Genomic DNA, 27,813 nt, shown 5'->3' on the forward strand with positions numbered 1-27,813 from the left:
GTTTTCTTTCTTCTTTTTTTCCGCATGGAATAAACTTGTTCCTTCGCAGCCTACGCATGCTGATGCAGCTACCCACCTGAATTATTTTGATTCTATTTCACAGATAAAAATTGTTTTAGCTTGCCTGAAGAGGGTAATAAAATAACAATATTTCAGCCACTACCACCTGACTCTCTATTTTTAAGGTACAAATTTGATCAAGAAATTAGCAATTAGTATATGATACACTAGATAGTGGACGTCTTGGACATTTTCACAATTTGTGGCTTTAAAGCGTGCAGTTCTGACAGTTTGATTCATTATACACAAAGTATTCCATATATTCAAAGCAAAAAAAGGAAAGAAGTGAAACAAAAATATTCAAATGAAAGCAAAATGGAAAAATCATAATTGCTCGCAGAAAGTGAAAGTCCTTGAGTCCCTCAAACTTCTGACTTGACACCTTTTGAGAATCGTTGGGAAGTGAAAATTGCTGTCCATTAGCAATCCCCAAGCAAGACGAGAGAGCTTCAGTAAATGTGTCAGGAAAGGGGCAAAACTGGCACAAAACCACCGTACAAATGTGAGACTGGGGCAAAATGCCTTCGGACTAAAATTGCTGCCAAAGGTGCTTCCACCAAATATTGAGTTCCCAGGTCTGAATATGTGTTCAATCAATATTTTTCTTTTTTTTCCTTTAGTTTTCACTGACAATTACCGCAAATCTTAAGAAGTCTTCAGTTTGAACATCTGCCTGTATGTTTGAGACAGTCTGTCAACTGTCTACAAAATTCACTACAAACTGGGCTGCTTTCTGACTCGGACAATGCCATTAGGCACGCATTTACTGAGAAGTTTTACGATTGGAAAAAGGATATGTTTCACAGTCATTACAAAGGCGTTTAAGCATTCCGTCGAGATCTTTTGGAATGGACTCTTCCTACATGCACCGTCTGAAACCTGACTGAAAGGCGTAGGACAATTTCTGAAATTCTGCACATGGCAGATGTCCAACACATTTCTCAGAACCCAGCAAGTGTTACCTCAATTTTTTTTTTTAAAGAAGGAAAACCCAAAAGACAAACGAAAGTTACGAATTAGTCAAAGAATTCCCCTGTTAAATATTCTCTTTAACAACAGAGAGAATCCAGTCACAGATCATGTGAAAGTGATCTGGTCAGTGTGGCCAACTTCCCGCCACTTTCACTGATTAACATGCAGGCAGTGTCATTCATAGGCTTTCAGGCAGGCAGCTTTTACAGGCTGCCAGTGCTGTGCCTTTCCAGATCTTCAGCATCATTTCCTTCTACCAGAAAGCAAAGTTAAAACTGCTGGATGGGTGCAAGTCCTGAAACATACCAGATGAGAAGCTTCTGTAAGACCTCTGAAAACTCACATGAAGAGAGGACTGAATCGAGATACCCGTCTGAGTAACAGAAGGCCTGTTCTACTGCTCACAAACAGTTCTGTAGTTTAATTTAGTAATATTGTCCGTTGCCTCTTTCTGTAAAGAAATATTCCATATTCCTTCCACCATACAGGTAGAGATTTGCAAAGGAAAACCGCTAGATACAACTGCAGCGAGGAAACTGAAATTGCACAGATGAAAGGAATTTTGTTAGGCTGTAACAAGACAAAGCACGTTTCGTAAAAGTCAACGACGGACGGAATTACACAGCTAAAAACAGAACAAAAGTAAAAAGTATTTTGAGTCGACACGTGCATGTTTAGTCTTGCTTTCCACAATGGGAGGTGAGTGCCTTATCCCAAACTAAAAACAATCCTCTTCATTACTTTTGGCATTCAATAACCTAAATTACAGGAGTGCAGATCTCCACAGAAAGTGTTATATAATTGATTAGCAAATATGTGAAACGTTTTAATCAAATAAATAAAAATAGCCCTCACTAGTGTAGATGGATGTGGTGGATCATGAAAATTAACACAAAGCTGCACTTTGGTCTGATAGCATTTATTGGTGCTACACATGGACACACATTTTACAAGATGTTTCTCTGCATAGCTAGCGATGATAAAAATCACTATACATAAATACAATTAGCACAGAACATGCAGGTCCTGCTGTCAAAGTGAAGGGGCCAGCTGCCATCTTTTATTACTTGGCAGTCTCCAAACTATATGTGAAGATTTAAAGATGCAAACTGTACATGTTTCGACATAAAATGGAAACGGAGCCGAGATATGAAAAAAAATATATGATGTCTTCATAACAAAATGGAAGAAATCCAGACTGTCATCTGCCTAGGCTTGCTTATGTCCAGGTTTTTATTCACTACAGAGGATAATTTCAGAATCAGAAAAACTGCAGAGTAATATGCCACTTCATCTATACAAATGGTAAAATAATTTAGCAAACCATCTGATGACTGAAACAAATCTGAGCTGCACAGGGTAAGCCAATTAATTTCATCAGGCAGGATATATTTTTACAAAACGGCTTGCAAAAAACACAGGGACATCCAGTATAAACCACTGGTTGGAGCCAAGCTTTCTCTGATCATTAATCTAGCCTATACAGATGGAAATACTTGTTCACTTTCCTATACTTTTCTGGATACCATTAAATGTTTCAGAGATACTTTTCTGGATAAAACTGGTCTGGGTGTGGAGACGTGGTGTGGCACTTCAGGAAGAAATGATTAACGATAAAGAAAGCTGTCCCGTTTTCACAATTCATGGGACGAAAAGCTGAAGGGATTTCTGAGTATTATGAGCAGAGTTGGGCTTTCAGTTCTTTATGACTGCAACATTGTTTTGGAAGAAATTGTAAAGATTTTGTTACAACATGCAGAACTGGTGCAGAGACATGCTTGCTGCTTCATGTTTTAGTCTGTGAAGTCTCATTTATAATTTGTTTGGAGTAAGACAAAAAAAATTGCATAAATATTTCAAATGTTCTTGTCTAACAAGGTGCAGATGCTCTATTTACTCACACTTCTGCATACCAGCTAATATAAATTCCTTTTTACTGTAAAATCATACTTAAGAGGAAGCAGTACTCATCCAGATACCCACATTTTTGCTTTGTTTAAAAAACTTCAAAAAAAGAAATGGAACATGAAATTATTCTGATTGTTGTTTTATTTTATATTCATGTTTCATAATTATGAGACAGTGTAATGAACAAGCAATTATGAATCACCGATTGCAGTAAAGAAGCAATGAGACTGATACTGAGCAGAGTGCAGTTATTAGGTTGTGGCAAAAGCTCAGCCTGACAATGTCAATGTGAGAGAGATTACAAGTGCTGTTTAGACTGATGAGTCTTGATGGGATGCTGAATTCCAGGGACCGAACAGTTCCGATTGCCACTGCACTCTGCAGGCATCCTGTTCAGCTGGGCTCGACTCTTTTTTGTTTGTACCCATATCATTCTTCGACCAATGTTCCTGAAGTGAAAGATCTTTGAAAAGGATGACAAAATGAGACCAATATAACCCCACAGATCTCTATGGGGCAGCCTATTGATTAAAGGGCTCAGCTTTGAAAGAGTTCTCTTACATTTCTGGGTAATTTAGTGAGCTGGATCTATAGATCTAGAAGATCTGCTCCTGCTGGCAGCATGTGATTCTCAACGTGGGCACTCATTTCTGCTGTTCTTTTTCTCAGGATCAGGCTAATTAGTCAACTACACTTCTGAATTAACAGCCTCCTCCCCCTCGATACTAGTCAACAAAAGAAGCCAGTGCCTACTCAACTATCCTACGTAATAATCGCCAATCTCCAATCATACAGCTACAGTCAATACAGAAAACAATGATTCATGTATTTCTCTTATATACAGTACATTTACTAAGTATTCCTATTTCTCTGAATGGAAAAGTCACAACCATAACTACATAATGCCTTTTAGCACTGTCAGGTAAAGCCATAAGAAGCACTTGCACTGCGTTAGACATCCACACTAGCATGTTCTTTAATGCACACAAACAGTCTGACATGAATACCACAATTGGGATTGGGAAAATTGAGAAATGAATACTCACAGCGCAGTCATTCACCCTTGTACGCGGGGTGGGGGTGGGGGTGGGGGGGGAACAGGAACAATACCGCTAGGCGGGTGAAAACGAGCGCAGAATTTATCGCATTTTTTTTTACATGTTAAATCTTCGTTTGCAGAGCAGACTAGTATCCACAATCGTTAATCACCGCCATGCTGGAGAAACTGTTCCGCTTCCCATTTAAAAGACAGTTAGGGGTTCGTCCCAGAATTTCAAAGAAATGTTTTCGGATTTCCCGCGCACGGGAGCTGCTCGGAACTAAACTAGAACAGCCCATAAAAACTTTCTGTTGTTGGTCACGCTTCCCTGTGATGATCAGACTGGCGAGTAGGGAAGAGGAAGATGCGAGTGATCCTGGAATGCCGCCAAAGATAATTTCTTTTAACACAACTGGTTACCTAGTTCCACTGCACGTGCTCCTATATGACACAGTAAAGAATTCCAAGGTAGCCCTCGTGTCAAAGACATCGGCCTAATCATATAGAGGAATCCTACTCCGTTGGGCTCCCGAGCAAGGTCCTTAACCCCAACTGCTCCAGGGACGCTGTATAAATGGCTGACCCTGTGCTCTGATCCCAGGCTCTCTCCCTGTCTGTGTGTCTGTGTCTCATGGAGAGCAGGCTGGGGTATGCGAAAAGATCATTTCTAAGGCAAGAAATTGTAAAGGGTTAATAAAGTGATATTAATTATTATTATTATTATTATTATTAGATAGAAAACATCTGTGCCCGGTCAGAGTTCAGAAGAGCGAAGCGGATGCGAGGAGTTTGTTACCTGGCACCTTGTCGACGGAGGCGAAGACGGAGCGCTGCACCGTGGAGTCGCTCAGGCCTCGCCGGGCCTGGTCATAGAAGCGGAAGGGCAGGGGCTGGGCGGTGGCGGCCGAGCTCTGCCCAAAGCCCAGGATGTCCGACGAGGGCTGGACGGGGAGGTCCAACAGGGCTGGCAGAGAGAGAGAGAGAGGGGGGATGTGTTTGCAGTATATGCAAATATTTGATGTCTGTAATATGTCTGTAGATTTTATTTGATTTTTATTTTTTGCTTCATTTCACGTTCATTCTATTTCTATTTGCTTTGCCAACACTGATTGTACCCTTCGGTCATGCTAATAAAGCACCTTGAATTGAACTGAGAGAGAGAGAGGGATGGCACCAGCACTTCCTGGAAAAAGCACCTCACAGTAAGCTCAAGTGTGGTCTGACACAAGGTTCTGTGCTGCAGGGAGGAAGGAAGAGTTGCGATTCTAAGGTTGCCATCAGTGTAACATCACCCATCCCTTATTTTTCATCCCATCCCTTACCATCAGTACATAGATTGTGGATGTACTCTTTAAGTTTGTTAAGCCACATAGCAATAGAGTTACATTGCGTAATGTTCCGCTGACTGATGTTTGCATTCTTTAAGCCAGCATTTTGTTAAGCTGACTTTTGTTTGCGTCTCCTGCTTGCAGAATTGTTTAGTTAGGTGATGGCAGAGCCATCTGACATACAGTACAGGTGGTTGCAACACTCCCTGCATACAGTAATAGGCACATACTTCCCAGGTAACAGTCCGTCATGCAAGCAAGCTCAGCTTACCTGAACGGATTAAAACTCTTCTATTAGGGAACGGACTCTTTTTTTGGAAATGTTGATCATGACGAAAGAGAAGTTAAAACCGATCAATCCCGCACAAGGGGAAGACCTTGAATTTAATGTGTCTTGGCAACGTGTTTAAAACGCCTCGAAGTTTGTAATGCCATCGACAGGTTCACTTCTATAGCGACTGGCACGGAATTGTAAATATGGAACCACGTGACAAAAGTGGCCACTACATACTGCAGGTGCAGAACTTTTTTTTTTTAGTTTAATGTCATAGAAAAGACAGACACAAGCAGCCAGGCTCCTGACTTACCAGCTATCCTCTGCATTTTCATGCGCCGGGCCTGGATTCTGCCCTTGGCAAGCCTCTGTTTGGCAATGATGCAGCGGATGTGGTCGGCGAAGATGAAATTAGCTTGCAGGATGGGAAAGGGCTTTGCATGGGGATTGGAGGTGGGTTTGTGGATAATGATGCTGAGAGCTCGGCTGTCATCCTCAACCCCTGACACCTGCATGTCCTGTTGGGCAAGAGAGGCGATGGGTGACCGAGACAGAAAAACCTTACGTTCAAATGATGTTGCTGTATTAAAATCGGATCGACCCGATTAGGAGTCAAAGCGTGTAATACAACCTGCAGCAGGCCAGCAAACTTCACCACTCCCCACCCCAGACGCTTAGTTTCAGGTTCCACGAGACTCATCTGGTACACATCCACTGCCAGGAAACGCTGCACTTGAGCACCGTCCTTCGTCACAACCATACAGGCAATCAGGTCACTGTTATCTGCAGAAAACACAACACTGTCTGTATTGATATGCTGTGACTTTGACAACACACACAAGGGATTGCAGACGATTTCCAGAAGAACAACAGAGAGGGGGGTGGGGGGGGAGACATTTTAAAGAAAACCCAACCTCGCCCTATTTCAAAGTATCTATAAAATCTAAAATTTCCATCCTTCCCAAAAAAGGACTGGCAGAAAACCAAGTATTAAATCTTCACTCCTCTGGCAACAATACAGGCCTATTAATATCCATAACACTGTCTCCCCGAGGCAACACACAGCAAATCTGGATGTTGCCAAGCATACATTTCTAGCTGATCATTGGCAAGCAGGTGCAGGAATGTGAATTTGTTCCTGTATTACACATATAATTAAATAACTCATTAGGAGTGTTCTGTACACACTGTACTGCACACAAATTAGTTTTGGACTGCATGTTGCTATCCACAGAATCACGATTTCCACAGCACTAACCATACTTCCTAGTAAACCTGATGGGTTTTGGCCAATACTTCGGTCAGAATTGTGCAATGCAGAACATCAGTTTCCCCCCCTCTAAATGTCAATATTTAAAATTAGCAAAAACATACGCAGTGAACCCCCCCTTTCAAAATGTGGGAAGAATAGCAAATACCTAATGACATACCGCACACAAAAGTTACTATCACGCTAGCACGATGTCTTATTACAATACATTCCTCTAGAGCTGTCATCAAGACATTCAATATCCGAGATAAGCACATGGTAAACACCTCAGTTTTTGAATAGATGCCAAAGCTACTTATGGGGAGTTTACAGAACACTCCACTGAGTCATTTTACTCTCGAGCCTTTCACGTCAAACTCACCCGAAAATTACAGTCAATACTGGCATCCCACGGTAATGGGGCTGGCCTTAACTCATCTTGCACCAGAATTCAGCAACAAAATAACCCTTAAGACCAGCCATTCAAGCAGTGTAAAACTACCGAATCACTGAGGTCAGCTTCAGCACCTAATAAACGTCTGACACCAGAATGCAGTTTCACTTTCAAATAACTGGCAAATACAAGGCACCAGTCTTTATAAAAGGAAATTTAAAACCTCACTTCCAGTTTGAGGTCAAAACCTTCTTGCTGAAACACAGGGTCTAATGACTAGCATTTATGTTCCACACAATAACTTATTATACAGGTCTGAAAGCTACAGATCGACAAGAGTCACAATACTCCAGTAATAAACATTTTGCCATTCCTGTACATTGCACAGTTTGTAAGAGGTCAACAGTGAGGTTACCAACAAGACTCTTCTCACCATAACTAAATAGGTAAATAGAGTGCCTTCAGAAAGCACTCACCTTTGGATTGTTTTCATATTTTGCTATGTTGCAAACTCAAAACAGAAATTTATTTACTGTCCATAGAATTTTGTTGTCATGGATCTACACAACTCACTTTATGGAATGAACGTTATGGAAAAGGTTTACGGGTAATTAAAACAACAACACTGAAATGCCTTGATTTGAAAAGTATTCACCCGCTGTGCTATGACACCCTATTTGGAGGCTAAACGCATATCATTTCTTTGGGAGATCACAGTATACTTGAATGGAGTTCACCTGTCGACTGAAATGGAAAGAGCAGAAACTCTACCATGAGGACCAAGGAGCTTTCGGTATAACTACGCGACAGATTTGTGAAGAATTACAGATCTGGGGAGGTGTATAAAACATGTAGGGCTCTAAAAGCTCCCAGGAGCAAAAACGTCCATCATTAGGAAATGGAATGAATGGAGAACTACCCAGACTCTTCATAGAGCAGGACACCCTCCCAAACTGGGCAATAAGGGAGGAAGGACTTTGGTTAGAACTGACCGAGAAATCCAATGGCCGCCCTGACAGAACCTTTGAGCTCCATTGCTGAGATGAGAGAACCTGTCCAGAAGACAACGATCTCTAAAGCACAACTCAGATTTAATCTCTACGGGAGAGTGACAAGATGGATGCTACTCCTGAGTAAACGCCACATGCAGCAACAGCATGCCTGTTTTTTTGCAACAGGTGACACACCCTGTGACCATGAGGCAAAGGATTCTGTAGTTGTAATGCACTAGAAAACAAAAACCAAACTCATTGGCATGAATGAAAAGTACTATGCCTGGTGCAAACTGAACACAGCTCATCAACTGTGTGGCAGTCTCCGCGATGAAGCACGATGGCGGCAACATCATCTTAAGGGGATGCTTTTCAGCGGCAGGGACTGGGTCACTTGTCGGGACAGAGAGAACAATGAATGGAGACAAATACAAGCAAATTCTCATGGACACCCTGCCTCAGCCAGCGGAAAAAAACTCAGACTGGGGCGAAGAATTGTAGAATCGAAGTTGTAATTGTTGCAAAGGGTGCTTCTATAAAGTACCGACTAGGTACTGTAAACGGGTTATTTTTATTTTTCATGTTTCATAAATTTTTGTTAGTCAATAAAAATATTTTTAGCACTTTATATTGTTCTGTGTGTTGTGTAAAGAGTACAATAGTTACAGTCATACAGTCCTTGTAAACTGTAACTGTAACTGTTCTTGTAAATCACTGTCGTCAGTGTCAACTCATTCTAAATCTTAAGAACGACAAGCTCTTGTGAAAACCAGGAAACAAAAATACAGTCTATTTCACAATCGCAAAACAGCGTCTATTTGTAAAGGAACCTTACTCTTTTAAGTCGCTGTTCCTTCAGAGAAACAGAATAAGAACGTCAAGACTTCTCGTTTCACTTTTCAGTGCTTTTTTTACTCAGCTTGACAACTGGAGCATGACGGTTCCCAAGAAACACAAGAAAAAATGAAACCCAGGCAGCCTGAGTAGCCACCCCAGCGAAGAAATATCACTTTCAAAGAGCAATGAAGGGAAACAGGGCATGGCTACAGTGGTGGCTCAGACGCTTGAGAAAGCTTCAGAGGACTGTCTGAACTTCAATTTCTTCCTCAGAAGTGATTTCACCTGTGAGAAATCTGGGAGAAGCCGGGTTTGTTAGACTTCTTATTTCCTTAACAAGCCGTTCAACAAGATGAACAGGAGAGGCAACGGCAGACTCTTGCTGGACACGGATATCAAGACTGGGTTTAACCAAACCATGAGCACCTGGGTCTGGTTATATCCAACTCGTCCAGTCTCTCACACCAGAACCCAACGATCCCCAAACGGCGTCTCCTCCAGTAAGACAATGTACTGTCATGCTGTTGGAAGTTTGTTCAGCCCCTCGCTCAGCCTTTCACTTATCTGCCCTGCAGCAATTTGTTATTGAGGTTTTCAAAATTAGGACCTTTTCTCAGAAAAGAAAACTCAGTTTCCTGAACCTTACTTTGGTGCAGGCTAAAGAAATTGTACATAGTAAATATTTTATATCATTAAAGAATAGATCATTAAATCTACGCATATAACACATCCTTCATGGTGTAAGCGAACCTATTTTTTTTTTTACTATAAAAATTCCTTATTTTAGCATTATTCATTTCAGATTTTGCCAAGGTTAACCCAAGCCATAATTAGCAATCCCCTTTTGTACAGCATCATGGAGAACAAAACCATCGCTCACAATGGCACTCTAAAGCAAACTGTTGCCCTGTTGTCAAAAATGTGTCATTGTTATTAAGCCAATTAACGGTTTAAGGAAAGAGGACACATGCTTTCTGATCACCACCTGGCAACTTCACAAACCCAGTGAACTCTCAGTTCTGCAGCAGCCCACAGATACCCTAATGGCTTGTGGTTACACAGACCATGTAAACAGTCTCCATAGTTACTGATGACGCTACAGTGTTTGTCAGACTTTTCTTCATGAATGGCAAACGGGGTCATTCGAGACCACTCCTGTAGATAGTTAATAATAGTTTTCCACAAAACACAAAAAAATGTGATTCACCAATACTATTAGAAATGCAGGAAATTAATTTGGTAAGAAAACCTCCAAACTATAATTTTGAGTGTTATGCAGGACAAGAAGGAAACACAACAATAACAGCCCAAAGGACAAGTCAGAGATGGACCTTTAATATCTCTCACACAACCACAACTGATCTTGCTTTCTAACTTGGGATCCTCAGGATACTATCATGTCGATATCGTGGCTGAGGAAGTAAAGACGTGGTTATGCATTAATCCATTTATCTTCAATGAATAAATGTGTATTATACAAAGACAGCTTCCAAAGTTCTAGAACCCTGTAAGTTACCTCTGCACAAAATGGACCATACACAATTATACAGCAACTAAGACACAAATTCAACTGTTAAAAACAATGTCCAAACCTCTTAAGAGGTAACTGTACTACAGTCTCAATGCTTCGGGGAGAAAACTGTAAATGGTAATGGTAAAGCACCATGATTTTCGAGTAGGTAATTGCGTCAACTTAAAAGTAAAGGTTTATTCCATGCTGAAATAAACGGACAACATTTCGGCAACATTTCACTTTTATAATATCAGAAAACCATACAATGTTAACTTTAAACCGATATGAAAACACACTTACTGATTACTGATCATAACCTTGTTTAACAATGAGCAAAGCTATACTGCAGTGGACCTGCTATGTAAAGCAGCCAGGTTTATTCTTTTTTTCTCTTTAGCTATACCTTGAAGAAAAAAAAATATATCTTTACAGATGGAACAAACATCACTGACAACAACAAAAGGTAGGGACACTACCAAAAATCACAGAATCCATGACACCTGTCACCATGAGGGAATCCCAGTCAAAGATACAATACCAAAGCCTTTCTTCTCAGACTAATTATACTCATTACTGTGGGAACGCTTTTCCATGCTGTTTGGAATGAAAGTACTGTACTTTGGGGTTTTATACATTAAGGATTCAATGCAGATGTATTACTGTACCAGGCCCAATTTAAAACTGCCAACATCATTGCATTGTGAGAAGAGATTTTATGCGAAAAGGCCCTGTGTACAATGCACTGTGCTGTGCATGTTTTGGACTAGAGCAAATCTCCAATTTGCGCTGTGTTACATCTGATTACATTATCTGCCTCAAAACCAACGAGATTTCTTTCGTCTTGAAACATGACTGTGGGGAATCACACCTTCATATAAAGGCTGTGATGAAATGCAAACATACTGATTAGAGCAGAAAGAAGCAATTCTACAGTAATAAGACTAAAAGCTGTTCATTTAGAGACCATTGGAGAAGCATAGCCAAACCATGCATTCAGTGAGATACGTCGCCTCAGATTATTCATATAAAATGATTCCTTTATAATGACAGTATTGATGTCTTTTGTAAACTAATAGATCTCGGATGTATTACAGAAATTCACCGTGAATGAATGGGATAGCTTATACATGAATCAGAAATTCTCCCATATCTCGAATTAAACTGTAATGTTCTTAGGCTGGCTTGAATTTAAAATGAGAGATTAAAATCCACACTGTGCTTTAGCACCCTTGTATATATCTTAAGCAGAGTACTTAGATTAGAAAGGAAAGGCCTCTCTGGATTCATCACTAGTGCAAGTGAGCTTTTGAACTTCTCTAGTGCAGAGGAAACTAGGTAGACCTGAGATGAAAAAAAAAAAAAACACACCTACTTACAACGCCTACCAAGGCGCACTTCCAGAGTACAGCCAGCCTACACATTTGTTTAATATGTAGGTGCTTCTGGATAGGATTACTGTAAAAAGAAATGATGTATACTGGAAAAGCACAAGTCTGAGCTGACATTAGTCTCTTTAGACCAAAGTTCATTTTCATTCAGTGGAGCATCTGACTCAATTGTACTTTATTACAAGACACCTGCCTGTGTCAAAAATAAAAGCACTAGTTTTGGTCAAAGTCAGATTACTTGGATTTTTGCCTTGCATCCCACCAGTGGATATCCTACTAAAAGCAAAAGTAAAGTTTCCTTTATTACCATCACAGAAAGAACTTGACAGTTAAACACACCCGTGCCATTAAACCATTTGAAAAGCAATTCTCTCTAGAACTTACACTTCTGTGATTTCTCAGGTTCTGACAGGACTAACATAAGTCAAATTTAGGGCAGCCATGTGACTGTGTTCAATGGAACTCTTCGAAACAGGATGGGGTATTTTACTAATCCTGCTAACAATCAAACTGCATGAACAGCTGCATGATACTGATTTGTTCAGAAGAGATTAGCACTTGTATTAAACAGCTGATCAAAATTAGGCATTGTAACACAACACCGAAATAGATTTAATTTTAAAAATGTCAAAAGGTCCTGACATATTTGCCTTTAACATAACTGAAACCAACTGAACAACATTTAAAGCTTTTAAAGCCAAACATGACACACCAATCCCCTGATATTTCTTAAGAGTTCCGAGAACTTGTGGACTTAAGTTTTAACAAACACTCAAGTAGAGCAAGAGCTGACAAATGATTCTGTAGGTCAGGAGAAGTCACTGTCACAGAGGATAATGAATGACCAGATGAACTTGAGCACACTTAATCATTAAAGCTCACTTAAAGCTGGGTTTGTGGTATTTCAAAAGTTGTATTGGTTTTAAAAAGGGGAAATTAAGATTAAATGTTTCAAGAATAAATTATTTAAATACAAATATTATAACAACTTAAAAATGATTTTAATTGAGATTGGGTGTAAGATACAGACAGCTATAAAGTAAAATTGCAGCAGAAATGGTTACACTAACCTTAGTTATCTCAAACCTGAATGAAGATTCCAGACTAAGATGGCATTTAGGATTTGGACTGGAAACACGAGGAGATCAAATCATTACAAATTTGATCTGGGCAAATGTTTTTATATTCTTTTCCAAACATAACTAAACACCTTTGTAATAGGAAACCAGCAATATCTAGACACTGTGTCCCATATTAATCCCAGTTTAAAAGAAATCGGTGTTCTTTTATATGGAATCGATGATCCATAATGTTTACATCTGTACATAAAGTGTACAGATAATGGCACACACACACGACAATGTGAGAAACAGGTGCAACACGTAAGCCGTAATAGGCACAGCTACTGCTCATGTTAATGTGGATTGGTATCAACCTTAAACTGTGACACTGAGAAACCTTCAGAAGAGTTTTAGGAACATCTTTAAAACCACATCAATGGAGCCTGTTGATGCTGTCTGTGCTCTCGGATAGCAGGTGAATTACTATAAATTCACTTGACACTGTTGTTTCCTCCAGTGTTTTATTATTTCCTTTATTAATCAAAGGCCAACGTTACTTCAATGAATTGAAAAAAATTCACAAACAGATGCAAATGAATTTAACCCTGCAAGTCCAGGTTAAAGAGCAGTTCTACAGAGCATCCTTCCTGCTTGGAGCTGGGCAGCACAGGTACAAACTTTCTTTTATTAGTAAGTCTTGCAACTGTAAAAACATGTTTCCAGAAAAAAGCAGACTTTTGTTTTGCTATGAACATAAAAAAACAATGGCTTTGACTGTGGAAGGGTGATGCAGATTCTTGCCCAGAACTGGGAAATCAGGCAAAGAAGGTTCCAGCTTTCTTTCACTATCACAGTCTTGTAACTCTCTTTGGAAAAGACCAGACAAGGCTTTGTAACAGATCACTGGAATGGAGCCTGGATACAACATGGAGTCATTGCTCACAAACGTGGCAGCTATTCGTTTATTTACTCTTGTTATACAGTACTAGTGATATGAATCCTCACAAAACTTACCTACAATTGTCACCCCTTCATTTTATTGTGTGAAAAGCTGAACTATTATCATCCTTGGCAGTCACATAAACAGAACACGCGAGCGAACACTTACCATTTTCAGTGTGTCAACAGCCCTGAAGCAACTGATCGATTGAGACTCAAAAACATCCAGCGGTAATTTTGCCAGTAAGTCACATGACCAGTCCCATGTCGCTAATTTAAGGTAAGCAATGCTTAAGAACAAGCAAGCTGCATTTTCAGAACCAGTGGGGGACCTTCGCTGCTTTGCAACATTACGAAAAATGACAAATCTTTGAAATACCAATTTTTCGAACAACTCTATACATTTTCTTGATATGTGCACAATCACACAAACTCCTAATGAATAGTACATAACTAATATTCCACATGCGTATGTAGATGTTTATCTCCCATTTGTGTTTTCCTTTTGTTTGTCCTACATGAAAAGGTTCTAATTTACTTAAAAATAAGCAGAGAGGGTGCTTTGAAAAATAATTCACCATACCTTAAGCAGGTATTTTCTAAAAATCTCTGCATCCAAGTGACTCTCAAAGCAGTGCTGAAATAAAGTGCATGGCTGGGATATTTCCTACTGGGTAAACCATGGTCAGGAACTCTGAATGAGTACTGGCTGCAGGAATGATGACTGGGACAATCTGACCAAATATTTACAATTCAGACTGTGGGAAGGTTTGAAAGGGAAATTAAAAACACAGTCCAAAACCATAACACACACAGTTCTACGAGGCATGGCTATGGGCATTTTCTTATGGCAGTGATCTCATGTGCTCTGCCTGTGCAAGCAATAGCAAGAACAGGGTCACACACAAAGAGAAAGCGGCTTCTTCCCCAGATGTTCAGATGTAGGGTAAGGCAGAAGACTCGACACTTGCGAGAAGCAGCTCACTTAGGTCAGAGAGCAGAATAAGACACAGCTGCACACCCGAGGCTTTTATCAGCCCTAATCTTGTGCAGAATGTTTAGAAAAAGAAAACTTTTAGCACAGAGCTTCTCAGAAACCGCTTCAGGGGTGTCGGGGGGGAATTGAGCTGCTCATTCATATTTGCGGTCTTGCTTATGAGTCTGTTCAAATTGGCATTCAAATGAAACTTTGGGCTTAAAACAAAAAACGCACACACAAAAAACAGAGCTGTGCTCAAAAGTTCACTCATCCAGGCAACAGGAGCTTGAGGGCTCTTCCTCAGCCCTACTTACTCAGATCCAGCACGTCGTCGGTTTTGATGAGGTCCTCCTGCCTCGTGAGAGGGAGCTGGGTCTCCGGCTCACCCTGGAGTTGTACGGATAGCGAGCGCAACATGAAGAAGACACGGATCGCCTGCAAAGATCGACCACAAATACTCCTCTTAGACATCAGGCACGACTCAGGAGCGTCTCCCCCACAGGGTCCATCTCTCTAGGACATGTCCAGACTTAAGCACCAGCCAGGATTTCACCTGCACCTCGGCAGCTTCTCTCTTTAAGGTTTGGACTGAATCAGAGCCAATATAACTGTAGCCAGAAGGCTACTGGTTTTAGTTTTGCTCTCTTGGGCTCTGGGATAAGATCTGAGCTGCGACTCGACTGACATGCGTCAGACGACACTACTTAACTGACTTTGGGCTCATGTGTCTCGTAAGTTCCTATCATGGGCTTAGAAAGATAGTTGGGAAAAACATTTTCAGCAAGGAAATTACTTTATCCCTATGAATTAGAATGAAATAATAGTGTGTAGAAGATCATTTAAATCTCGAATCAAGATTTCAGAAAAATGGCAATACTTAAAAGGACATTTTAAGATGGTGCAAAGCAACTTTTAAGTAAGAACTAGTGTATAGACCAAACTGTAGGTCTTTTTACAGTAGTAAAAATAAATCAGGATAATCTAGAGATAATACTAATTTATGTTACCCTTAATTAGCTGGGTTAAAATGAAACCCTACATGTGGATGTAAAAATATTGACATGAGTCTAAAAGTTCTATTGAAGTGCTGTTCTGACAAGGTTCAGGAACAAAAAGCTTCATATTAATAGCATAAGGAGAAACGGCCCACTTGTTAATATGCATGTTTGCGAGAACAGCTTTTCTTTCTCAATAACAGAGGCTATCGGTTCAGAGAAATTTCCAGGAAAGACAGAGCCAAGACTTCACAGGCACTAAACAGTAATAAAAAACTGTACGACACTGATTTTGTTTATTTTTGGTGGGGGAGTGGGCTGGAGTTATTTCCTAGAACAAGTTAAATTTCTCAGGAGTCTCTTCTCCACCAGGCTAACATCTCCAAGAGCAAAATGATTCTCACAGTTTAAACTGACAATCATCTTGAAATACAGCCTCTTCTAACAGACACGTCTTTAATTGGATCCATTTTAAGATGCAAAATGTTATATTTCATATGTTGACTTGAATAGTGGGTTGCTGCACAGCTGTAGTTCTGAGATTTTTCCATTTTAAATAGATTTCCTCTCAAATCTGGAGCCTCTTTACCTTCAGTACAGAAGTTAAGAATGGAAAACCCATCCTTCCGTTACATGACATTGCCATGAGATAAAGATTGCACTGACATCTCTGCAGGTCATTACAGTACAGCCCTGAGCTGCCTTAGTGTTGAGAGTGTTGCAATAATAATAATAATAATATTAATAATAATATTAATAATTGCTTACACTTATATAGTGCTTTTCTGGACACTCCACTCAAAGTGCTTTACAGGTAATGGGGATCCCCTCCACCACCACCAGTGTGCAGCCCCACCTGGATGATGTGACGGCAGCCATAGTGCGCCAGTATGTCCCCCACACACCAGCTCTCAGTGGGGAGGAGAGCAGAGTAATGAAGCCAATTCATAGCTGGGGATTATTAGGAGGCCATGATTGGTAAGGGCCAATGGGAAATTTGGCCAGAATGCCGGGGTTACACCCCTACTGTTTTCGAGAAACGCCCTGGGATTTTTAATGACCACAGAGAGTCAGGACCTCAGTTTTACGTCTCATCTGAAGGACGGCGCCTGTTTACAGTATAGTGTCCCCGTCACTATACTGGGGCATTAGGACCCACATGGACCGCAGGGTGAGGTCTCCCAGGAAGTCTCCCATCCAGGTACTGACCAGGCTCACACCTGCTGAGCTTCAGTGGGTTAAGCAGTACTGCATATAGCTTTGAATGTTTAAATAATCACCAAAGAAGACAAACTTCAATGGATATTATGTGTTCAGACAGCGTTTCAATAAAGTACCTTGAATAGATTATTACACTATGGATCATGGATCAGTTAAATTAGTTAGGACGTCCAAACCAATAGGTTGTGATGGGGCTGCAGTGGGTTTCCTCTGTAATAGGTGGAGCAGTGGTAGGTCTGTGCCATAGGAGACAGAGATGCTGACACAATCATTGTTTTGCGGTAAAGTCAGGTTGAGACTTCTCACAGACTAAAACAGAGTAACAGAGCACAGTTTTTGAAGATAATCCACAAAGAGCAAACTTATCTTGTTAAAGTATTGGAACTCACTTGTTCAATGCAGACATCAGCATTATTCAGCTTTTGTGATAAATCATAAAACCACCGTAACAAGCACAGAGTTCCTCAAGGTTGACTTTGCCTTTCGCCTGGAAGCAAAGCCACGCCAAGATGAGCTTCATGTCTGAGAGTGATCTGTGAGCTGTCTTACCCTCCTTGTCCTCTCCACATCTCCACAGGGTAACCTTTTCACAAAGTCGATGCCAGTCAGTGGCGTGCCAGTGGGGGGAAGAAGAATGGAAGCATCCATCATAAGGTACTCCACGTTCAGAGGCTTGCTCTACAGGAATGCAGGGCAAGTTAAGGTCTCATCACGTTCGATTTTGTTATTCCATACGTTTTCAACAGAAACAGCCGACGAGAAAACAAATCTTACCGTCATACTCCTGTACTCGTCTTCAAACATATCAAGGAATATTTCTTCACCCTGTTCATGTGAAAAATGCTACCGTCAGAAAAAGAAAACAACATAGCTATAACAGTTGCATGCTAAGGTTTGGGCACCCCTGGCCAAATTACCCGTTTTGTTGATTTTCTCAGTGAAGAGGAGTTTACACAACCTCTGCAGCGAACAACTTAAACGTGACATATTTCTGCTAATTGTAATGCACAGTTACTATTCATTTGCCAAATTTAACAGATTGAGAAAATAAAACCGTAAATGTGGCACGTGCAAAAGTCAGTCAGAACTTAGTAACACCTCCTTTGGCAGAAATCACAGCTTCCAAACGCTTCTTGTAGCCAGCTAACAGTCTTTCAATTCTTGCTTTAGGAATCCCCCCCCCCTCTTCCTTGCAGAACGCTTCTAGCTCAGAAATATTCTTCGGTCGACTTGCATGCACTGCATGTTTGAGATCTACCCACAGATTATCAATAATATTCGAGTCCGGGGACTGTGATGGCCATTCCAAACCTTAACCTTTCATTTCTTGAAGTAGTTCATGGTTGATTTGGAGGTATGTTTTGGATCATTCTCTTGTTGGAATATTCAACCTCTTTTCAACATCGGTTTCTTCACTGACTGTGGGACATTTGCATACAACTGTACCTATAAACCCCACTGCCTGTGAGTGGTCAGAGACTTCCAAAGGAAAGTGTGAACACGCACTCACTGGGAGTCAGAGAGCCCCACTGCACATTGATGTCCCCCCCAAACATCTCTGCAATAGGATGTTTTCTTGAAGGCTAAAAAACATTCTCTATAATTAAAAAAAATTCCACAACTGCGACTTTTTCACAACACACCTTTTAACATGTTAAACCTTCATACGGAGATGCACATCTAGAGATGTGACCTAACCTTAACATTGTATCTTTTTAGATTTTAAAATTTTTTAGCAGTTTCCCGAAGCTCTGTAAAAAAAATGCTCAGCTCAGTAATATTTTACACAATGAACTAAAATGTAAAAGATTAAACACATCAAAACATCTTGTTTCACAAGTATAAGCCTATACATATATATACACACGTATAAGGATTTCTTTACTGAAAATGGACTTCCAACCCGAAAGTGATGCGCATTGGTATATCATAAACATTCAGACAAATGATTGGGATCTGCAGACTGTTGATCTGTAGTAAATAACAACTGTTTATAGATGATAACAGATGTTCTCTTATGGAAGTGCATTTAAAACTGAGAACAATAGGCACTTGTTTACCCAGAGTATGTTGTGGGAGTATGTAACAAGCTACCCAGCCATGCTGTCGGTGTCTTTCAAGAAATGGCTGGATGAGATCACTGGATAAATTAACTACTAACTACCAAATGGGTTCGATGGCCAGCCCCTGGTTACATTCTTATGAAGGAGCCTTAGCATGTAATAAAACATGAGATATGAGATAGAAACAGCAGTCTTTGTGCTTTACTCAATTCTCATATGAAAGGCAAAGCAGAAAGTCTGATAATTCCAAGTTTGCCAAGGGGGGATCGGCAAAGGCTCTCGCCTTTAAAATAAATACGGACACCAGGGAAGGCGACTGATTCACAGCTTTTAAGACACACCCATGTCTCCAGTTTATTTGTCTGCTCACTTCAAAGGACAATACTGGAAGATTCGGTTTGAGAAGTACAATAAAATCAGGTAAACAAAAAAAAAACATTTGGTTAGCTACAATAACCAGCCCGGGCTTTAAAGGTAACAAATGTTGACAGCGAGAGATGATGGGAGATAAAAGCGCTCTCTCTAATGAACTCTTTCACTTTCATCACAGTTGTTCAAAGAAAGGCGTGGCCTTTCAAAGAACAGGGATTGCACCATCCATCCATCCCTAACGTGAGGGGAACAGGCGACTTGCGAGGTGGCACAATTGCGTTAACCTGGAGCTAAGGCAATTCCAAGTATCTGAAATATGAAAGCATTCCGTAAACGTCCGTCATCATGGATTGATCATCGCGATGTTACACAAAACCATTATGTAGGAATTCAAACTGCTTCCGCGCTTGTACCACATTCAACAAGCACACAGTGTGACAGGACACCGGTACTGCATGTTCAGGAAGTAAAATCACATCACTGTGAGCTGGAGTTTGCACTTGCCTTGTAAAACCTCCGCAGCAGGTGGAGACTCTCCTCTCTGGCACCCTGAGGGGAAACAGACAAAAGCAACAAAGAAAGCTCTTCAGATAACTCTACTGCCTAATTCAGAAAGATGTACTATACATGTCTAGGTTAATGAGGTCGAACAGAATGGGTGAATGAAACTGAAGACAATGAATACTGTCCTCTCGTTAGACAAACTTCTAATGACACAGATGTAACAGATGTTTTCCATTTCTCCTTACCTCTAAGCAGGCGAGATGAATGTCTTTGATGATGCACCCACTTTCAGACAGAACCAGCTGTTTCAGCAGCAGACAGCTAAGTTCAAGAGTGGCCAGACGTACCTTTCCATCTAAGGAGGAAAAAAAAAAAATCGAATTTTCAGCTTCCCTTTTACAAAAGCATTACATTACCCTAAGCTTGAGGACAAAGCAAACAAAAAGGATGAAAAAGCACTCTGCATTAATTCAAGAGTAATGTATGCTATGTAAAGCTCACATGTCAATACACAAACATTTGTGGGGTAAACTTGATTTAAAAGTCACGGCTGTAAATGCCTTTCGCATGACTCTGGTTTTACATATTAAAACTTTTAGTTAGTAATATGCTCCCCTGCGCGTTACCTATGGTCACCTGCGTGTGTTAGACCAGGAATCTTGTAGACAAACCAGTATCTCACTGGAATTTCACACGGTCTAAAAATACAAGCATTATCTAAAACCTGCCTTCAGGCAAAAAAAAAAAAAAAAAATGTATTACATATGTTTTAGAACCCTTACGAGAAAAGCATTTTTATAAACTGGAAATGCAAACTTTTGGGTAGCAACAACCTATGTTGCATATATGCTATATGTTGCTATGTTGCCTATGTTGTATGACTATAACCTCACGGAATAGCCATACCTGGCTGAGGAGCCTGATTCATCACCCTAATAAGTCTCTCTGCCAGGACATGACTGTATGAGCTCCTCTCCACCTGTTGTCCAGGAAGATGAATCTTCTCCAGAAGCTGTGGGTTGATCCCTAAGGCATAACAAAGGAACCAAGCTCATATTCTTCACATAATGTCCTCCTTGCTTGACGTGACATTCATTTCTAATGTAGGCCTGAACAAAACCAACTTAAAACACAACTGAGGTCTCACTTTCGAAATGAGATACGTCAGTGTCTGAAATTTCATCTTCGACGAACATGTCACAGGTTAATGAGCAACAGGAAATTCCTGGCCCAGTAGTAAGAAACCGCTCATTTAAAGTAAGAGTGTCCAAATAAAGAGAGTTCATGTAAGGACAGGGGCGCAAATCAGGTTGATGTCATGGGTTAGTAAAGTTATGAGAGAGGTGGTTGGACAAGGACCCAGTGGTACATAATAGGAATAAAAGTATTCATATGAGTGCATATAAGTTCACTTAAGGAGAAGATGAAATATTGTTCATATCCCTAGACAGAGATACTGAATAAAGTTATACCAACATCACTGTGGAAAAACACTTTCACAAAAAAAACATAAAACCGCTCCAAAAAATAGCTCCATATTTATGACAAACAGGCAATTTATGGTTAGAACAGGGCTGTGTAAACTCTGACCCTGTGAGAATTGTTTCCAACAAGTTTGGAGTAGCCAAAAGGTCACATTTCCGTGACCTTCGAAGACAAACACAACAAATCGAACGTTTCACAGAGTGAGCCGTGCACTAAACGTTTGATTGCCTTTTCCTGGAACGTCTAATTGTCTCTTCCAGGAAGAGACAATGCCTAAACATCACTTTACCTTTGCTGTGGGACATGGCATAAAGCAGACACAGGACAAAGAGAGCGTAGTAATCATCAGCAGTGCAGTCCAGCGCATTGTACACCATGTCCAGAAAAGGCCTAGAAACAACAGGCATACCTGTAAACATACCTAGAAAACAATGGTCACCTCCACTGAGGAGTTAATGTCTGACGAGATAACCTGCAATTCAAGTTCAAGAAGCTTCCTTTGGTTTTATTTCTAGGAATTTGCTATTTTATCTTGAAATGGATAAATACAAAACCCCAACTCAAGACAGAAGGTGGTAGCAGGAGGATTGAAATTTTCATTAAGATAACCACTATGAAAGAATTTCACTGCTGTTCGAGTATGGTTACAAAATGAATGTACGCAAAAAACACAAGGGACCCTTTTTTTCCCATAAAGCCTGTTCTAACGGTATAATGCAACCAAAAAAACAACATCAAGCGATGCTTTAAATTTGACCTACTGGCGGAAAATACTAATTGATTCAGCATTAGATCTCTCTGAGCCTGACTTTGATGTTCCATTCTGTAAATGTACATGTGTACCAGTGTTGGCCCAGATCAGCACATGCTCTCTATTCATCAGTGTGGGCTCTAGTACCTGCTCTGCATGACTCTGTGAAAGTGCATGCGCCACAACAACACCTGCTGTGTGATGATGTATCAAAACAGACTGCAGAACAATTTTTGCTCTTTGTTCATGTGTCAGTGCAGGGTCCTGCACAGTACCTGCTGCATGTGAGTGTTGGTGAGCCGATGCAGCAGTTTGTCAGTGCAGGGCCCAGGTTACCACCATCTGATGAGTGCGCACCAGTGTACCACCATCTGATGAGTGCGCACCAGTGTACCACCATCTGATGAGTGTGTCCCTGCTAAAGCATCACCTGCTCCTCAGGCTGTCAGCTCCTGCAGCTGCTGCGGCGCTCTTCTCTTCATCGGTTGTGTTTTGCTCCGTCAGCCCCGTCATCTCTGAAATGTTACACTTCTCCATCACCACCATTTCAATTTCTGCAAGAGAGCAACGCAAGAAGAGCTGCTTTTCTTCATGGGCACGCGACATCAGATCAGACACACACGACTTGCTCTATCCAAAACATTTTGCAGCTCATCTCTCTTAGTTCAAGCTTCTTAACCTATGTAAAGACTATTCTGGGACACTGGAGCCACAGTGTGCACAGCATGGAACCGAGACCTTCACACAGCAACTAGTTGCATGGATATTTACTCAGTATATGGGAAAAATGTTAAAATCGCAGCTAATGAAAGAGCTGAAAGGACCCTATTAGAGTCCTGAAGGACTACAGTATGAAAAGAAAGATAAATAAAAAAGTGGAAAACCAGGACAGCTAAAGCTCAGGGTAGAAAATGAATTTAGTAAAATGGGTTCTAGGCAAAACGCCCCACGCCTCCTGTTAGGTCCTGCAACTTTGTAGGAGCTGAAGTAACTGAATGGTCTGCACACTACTTTAGCCAAAGCACTCACATCCCACACTTTGAAGAATTGATTTCTGGGAGGGGGAGGGTCACATAGCTATATAATTAAATAACCACTATGCCGGAAAAAAAAATCAAACACAAAGCTAAGGAATATCATATAGTGTTAATGTTACATCAGCACTGAATATCTAGTCCGTTTTATATAATCAGTAGAGCAGGCCAGGGGGCAGAAGGTCATTCAGCACAGTGCTACTCACCTTCTGTTTCGCCACTGGTCTTGCTGCCCTTTGAACTCTCAGGGCCTTTAGCTTTATCAGGTTCTTCCTGTGCTTCCTCGGGACCTTTCTCTTCCTCCTCTTCCTCGCCTACATTCTTGTAGTTGGGTCTTTTCTGGAGTCTCTTTCTTCCTCTTTGTCGATTAATTTCCAAGGACTGCTCCAAGCTCTCGGCAGGCTTTGTGAAACGGCGGATACTACTGTTTGACTTGTTGGACAAGAAAGACAAATGAAGCGTCGTTTAGGCGCTCACTTTTACATGATATTTCCGTTTTCTCGTGAAAGAAACTCTGTTGATGGGGTAACCAGTCATGTTCTCGTGCAGCAGAATATAAAAATCACAAAATACAGCAAAAACTTGCACTCTTCAAATTTCAGCTACCGAAAAGAATTACTTAGCATAGAGTTTTGCAAACCAAAGTCATTTCAGACATATTCAAATGACTGTCCATTTTGATATGTCCCCACAGTACAATTAACCATGTCATGCTTTAATAAAACCTAACTTACTGTAAATAAGCAAGGCTACAACATAATCCTGTTGTACACTACCTAGAATATGGTCAGGAGTATTTTATAAGCCAAATGACCAAAATTAACCTAATGGTGCTTTGAGGTTTTTTTTATTTCTGAATTGCAAAAATTAAATACTGTATGGATTTAAATATGGATTTCCAACGTATCTACAGGGAGCACAGTGATGCAGTCTAGAAATATTTAGAGTGTTAAGTCGGTTCACTCTTAAAGCCAACTAACCAATTAACATTTCCACTGCACCACCTTAGATCCATGTGGACATGGTTAAAAAGAATGCCAAACCACCAAATTGTTGGAGGAAATGGCGGTTTCTGATTGCTGAGAAAGTATACCAAGTGCTAAACAATCCCAAATATACATTTCATACTGTAAGATTTTTTTTTTTTATAACCTGCAGCTCCTGGTTAAGAGCCTAATTGCCACTTGCAAAAAGAAGGCAAGCTGCAAGACACTCGGGGTTTAACACAAGATGCTTTCCATCAGAAAGTTTCCCTTCATCTCTTATTCAAAACACTTAGAAGCTTTCAAATTTTTGTTTCTCTATTTTCTCCACCTCCATATAGATTAACATTCTTTAAAAGATGTTACTTTTCAAAACCGCTTTCAGCATTAGATATGGGCCTTTAAAAACTTTTGCAGTTTTGAAGGACGTGGCGAAACAATATTCAGAGGAAAGCCAAACGTTTTGACAATGGCCAATCCTAAATCAATTTGGAAATGGCATTGTTAGGTCTGATCCCAGCTTGGAGCCTCAGTGGCCGAAAAGCGGACTGCAAGTTTAACTCTCCCACAGAGCAGTGGTTTGACTAGATTATATCCTCTCCACCCTCCTTATCCTTCTTCATTTCCATCATGCTTATACATAGTGATCACAATCAATTTCGTATCCAAAGCTGAACAGATAAACACTCTTCTCAGAAGACTCATTTTTTTATCAGGTCCCTTCACCATGCTCTCCAGTATTCTCAGAATTACAACAATACCAACACCTTTGATCAAAGAGATTTCCTCTTCATTGAAAGGCTACTCTTTCTAGGAACCCATTGCCAACAATACATCAAAATACAGAGAAACCAACCAAGAGATTCTACACTCTTCCAAAAGTACACGAAGAAATGACTACTGTGTGATAATTCAACAAACAGCAGGCCCATGCCATTTTTAGTACAGTTACATATCTTTCTCAAATCAAACTGTTTCTTTCTACGAGCTGAAATGTTGAAATAGTTCATTAGTTTTAAAAAAATGCATCCCTACAGAAAAACAGACACATTTTTGTGTCAGCACCTCAAAAAGAGCAAACCCTGCATTAGTAACCTTCTAAAGAAAATGATTTAATCACTTTCACGTTTTTGTACAGCATGTACATTAGCTGTTCATGCATTCAGGTATCTAACAAGACTAAACTGACAATTGAAATTCTCTGAAAGAATTAGTCATATTGGGGAAAAAAAGCCTGAGCAAAATGCCATGGAAAGCAATAAATCCTTGTCTTCAAGCTGGGAGAAGACGAGCAAGAATGTACTTGTCAAAAGCACATAGGTCAGGCTACTGTACATCACACCATTTACACATTTACTACAACATCAATGTCTACTTCTTGTATACTTGGAGAATCAATATTAATGTAACTATATGAAACATCTAACTTAGACCAATTCCAGAAATCATCACCACCAGCATGGTACGTGTATAATCAATTTGATATTGGTGATATTGGTGGCACTCTGGACATAACGTGGTCGGCATTTAAAACGTTTTGGAAAAGTGAAAGGAAAGACAATGGCAGGGATTTCGTCACGTGTTAATTCAGGATGGCTTGGGTCCAGCTTGAAGCAGTGTAAGTGGCATCAGATGGTACTGAGCCACCCTGCACTGCGACCACATCAGAGACGCCCCAACATCACTACAAACGCAAACCGACAAACCAACCTTAAGTCAGCTGAGACTCAAAAGGGAGTGCCAGAACCCAACATACCCCCTGAATACATCATAAAACTGTCAAGACAAAGCTTTAGGGCACTGCCTTGTGGAAAATTTTGTATCCACCGCTGGTGTCGTTTCTCTCCACTGTGCTCTCTGCCATATTTAATTTTTAATTTCACGGTGGTAAACATGGTGTCACCTGGCTCATATTTATATTACAGAGCCTCTGGAATTCAAATATGACTAAACTGATGCAGATCATTAACTGTCAGACTTAAGCCTGCTTAAGCAGCATTACACTGGTAACTGTAGGCGCAGAGACCAATGTCAGTGTCAGCTGTTAGGTTTGGTGGAAACAGGCTTATACAAATGCAATTACTTCACTTCTGCGCCTAGTGTTTGACTACATTCATGAGCAGGTCATAACTGAGGCTCAAAGAAGGCCAAACTATTTATTCTTGACTGGCAATATCTGAAAGCCTGTTTCGGATGTCTAAAGAATACTGGTGGGAGGAAGAAATGGCGACACTAAACATACGCGCCAAACAGCTGTTTAACATTAAAAAAAACAATTTTCTGGACAAAAACAAACTTCAAGAGTTAAAATAATACTGCTCGTTCCTGAATAAGATTTTTTTTTTCAAAACCTCCGATCGCTTACTGCTTCTGCCTTTTACTCTGCCCATTTTTGCTGTATCTAATTATTATAATTCATGGGAATTGCTTATGGTTATACAATGAGAAGAGATAATGGAGATAATGTTGTAATAAAGCCACAGGTAGAGAAGAGTGTGGGAGTACTGTCTGTTGTCATGTTATTGTAAGTAGCTTTCACTTCTTTCAGACTTTCCCTCTTATGCAAAAGAGCTGCAAGCTGAGGTGTTACTGGCACATATAACCTGGTGCAGTCTGGGGCTCACCTTTGCAATAGGCCAAGGCAGGAGATGGTGCAAGATAAAACCCGATTAGCAGTTGTTTTTGTGCTCCCCTCCCATGCGAAAATAACATTTTTAAACCTTCGATACAAGACTAATAAACCACACTTAACAGAAAATGATGCTATCCCCCTGGATAACAGATATGAGTGAAAGTAAGTCTGGTTTCTGTTTTTTTTTTAATGCACTTCTGGGACCTTTACAGCACACTAACCCCCACGCTGCCACCATCTGGATTCCAAATAAATAAAACATAGAACAGAATCTTGAGGTTTCTGTATAACAGAAGGTCCGCATCACATCAGTGTAGCCAACAGAGAAAACCCCATGACCCCATGAAAAACCATGAGCTCAGGCGCTGCGTCAACGAGCCAACTACACCATCCTGTCCGAGAAACAAAATTCACCCTGATTCTCACACTGAACTCCAACATGCACACAGGTCCCCTCCTCAAGAATGGGCAGCACATCAACATGGTGGTCTGTGCTACTGACTTACAGCTCAGGCTCACTGCCGACACCTGGGGACACAGCTGTATGGTGTTTGCATGCTTTTCCTTTGCTCACAAGAGTTTAGCTCTCTCCAATTTCCACTGATTAGCTATTTAAAATTGTCCCTTCCTGGGGGGGTGGGGTCGGTAAATTTCAGATCTGCGGAAGTTTGTTTCAAAAACAACTAGTAGTGGGTGTACAGAGAAACCAAACGACAGGACAAATGGAGCTTGACATATCAAATGCCTGTCTTATCTACAGCATTTCTGATTTTCTGATCTCAGATTGCGCTACCTTCCGAGAACTTAAAATAAACTAATTACGAGCACATGAATAAGCCA

At 40.6% G+C, this 27,813-nt stretch overlaps 1 protein-coding gene across 7 annotated transcripts in view; it reads right to left on the reverse strand.

Annotated features, from left to right (window-relative positions):
• Window positions 1-27,813, reverse strand: part of clec16a (C-type lectin domain containing 16A) — a 53,972-nt gene that overhangs the window by 9,733 nt on the left and 16,426 nt on the right. For 6 of the 7 annotated variants that reach the window (XM_069181040.1, XM_069181039.1, XM_015360420.2 and 3 more), the window contains 12 exons: window positions 23,565-23,790; window positions 22,755-22,878; window positions 21,863-21,963; window positions 20,995-21,114; window positions 20,334-20,443; window positions 20,089-20,133; window positions 17,924-17,974; window positions 17,699-17,827; window positions 15,248-15,368; window positions 6,213-6,364; window positions 5,895-6,099; window positions 4,776-4,943 (listed from right to left, as the gene is read on the reverse strand). In XM_069181040.1, the coding sequence (XP_069037141.1) occupies window positions 4,776-4,943; window positions 5,895-6,099; window positions 6,213-6,364; window positions 15,248-15,368; window positions 17,699-17,827; window positions 17,924-17,974; window positions 20,089-20,133; window positions 20,334-20,443; window positions 20,995-21,114; window positions 21,863-21,963; window positions 22,755-22,878; window positions 23,565-23,790 (1,552 nt within the window). Of the gene's footprint in view, window positions 1-3,063; window positions 3,404-4,775; window positions 4,944-5,894; window positions 6,100-6,212; window positions 6,365-15,247; window positions 15,369-17,698; window positions 17,828-17,923; window positions 17,975-20,088; window positions 20,134-20,333; window positions 20,444-20,994; window positions 21,115-21,862; window positions 21,964-22,754; window positions 22,879-23,564; window positions 23,791-27,813 lie in introns of those variants that run through there. The other variant, XM_069181042.1, reaches the window with a different exon arrangement.

The sequence above is a fragment of the Lepisosteus oculatus genome, chromosome 19, assembly GCF_040954835.1.
Source record: "Lepisosteus oculatus isolate fLepOcu1 chromosome 19, fLepOcu1.hap2, whole genome shotgun sequence".
In the NCBI taxonomy this organism is placed as follows: domain Eukaryota; kingdom Metazoa; phylum Chordata; class Actinopteri; order Semionotiformes; family Lepisosteidae; genus Lepisosteus; species Lepisosteus oculatus.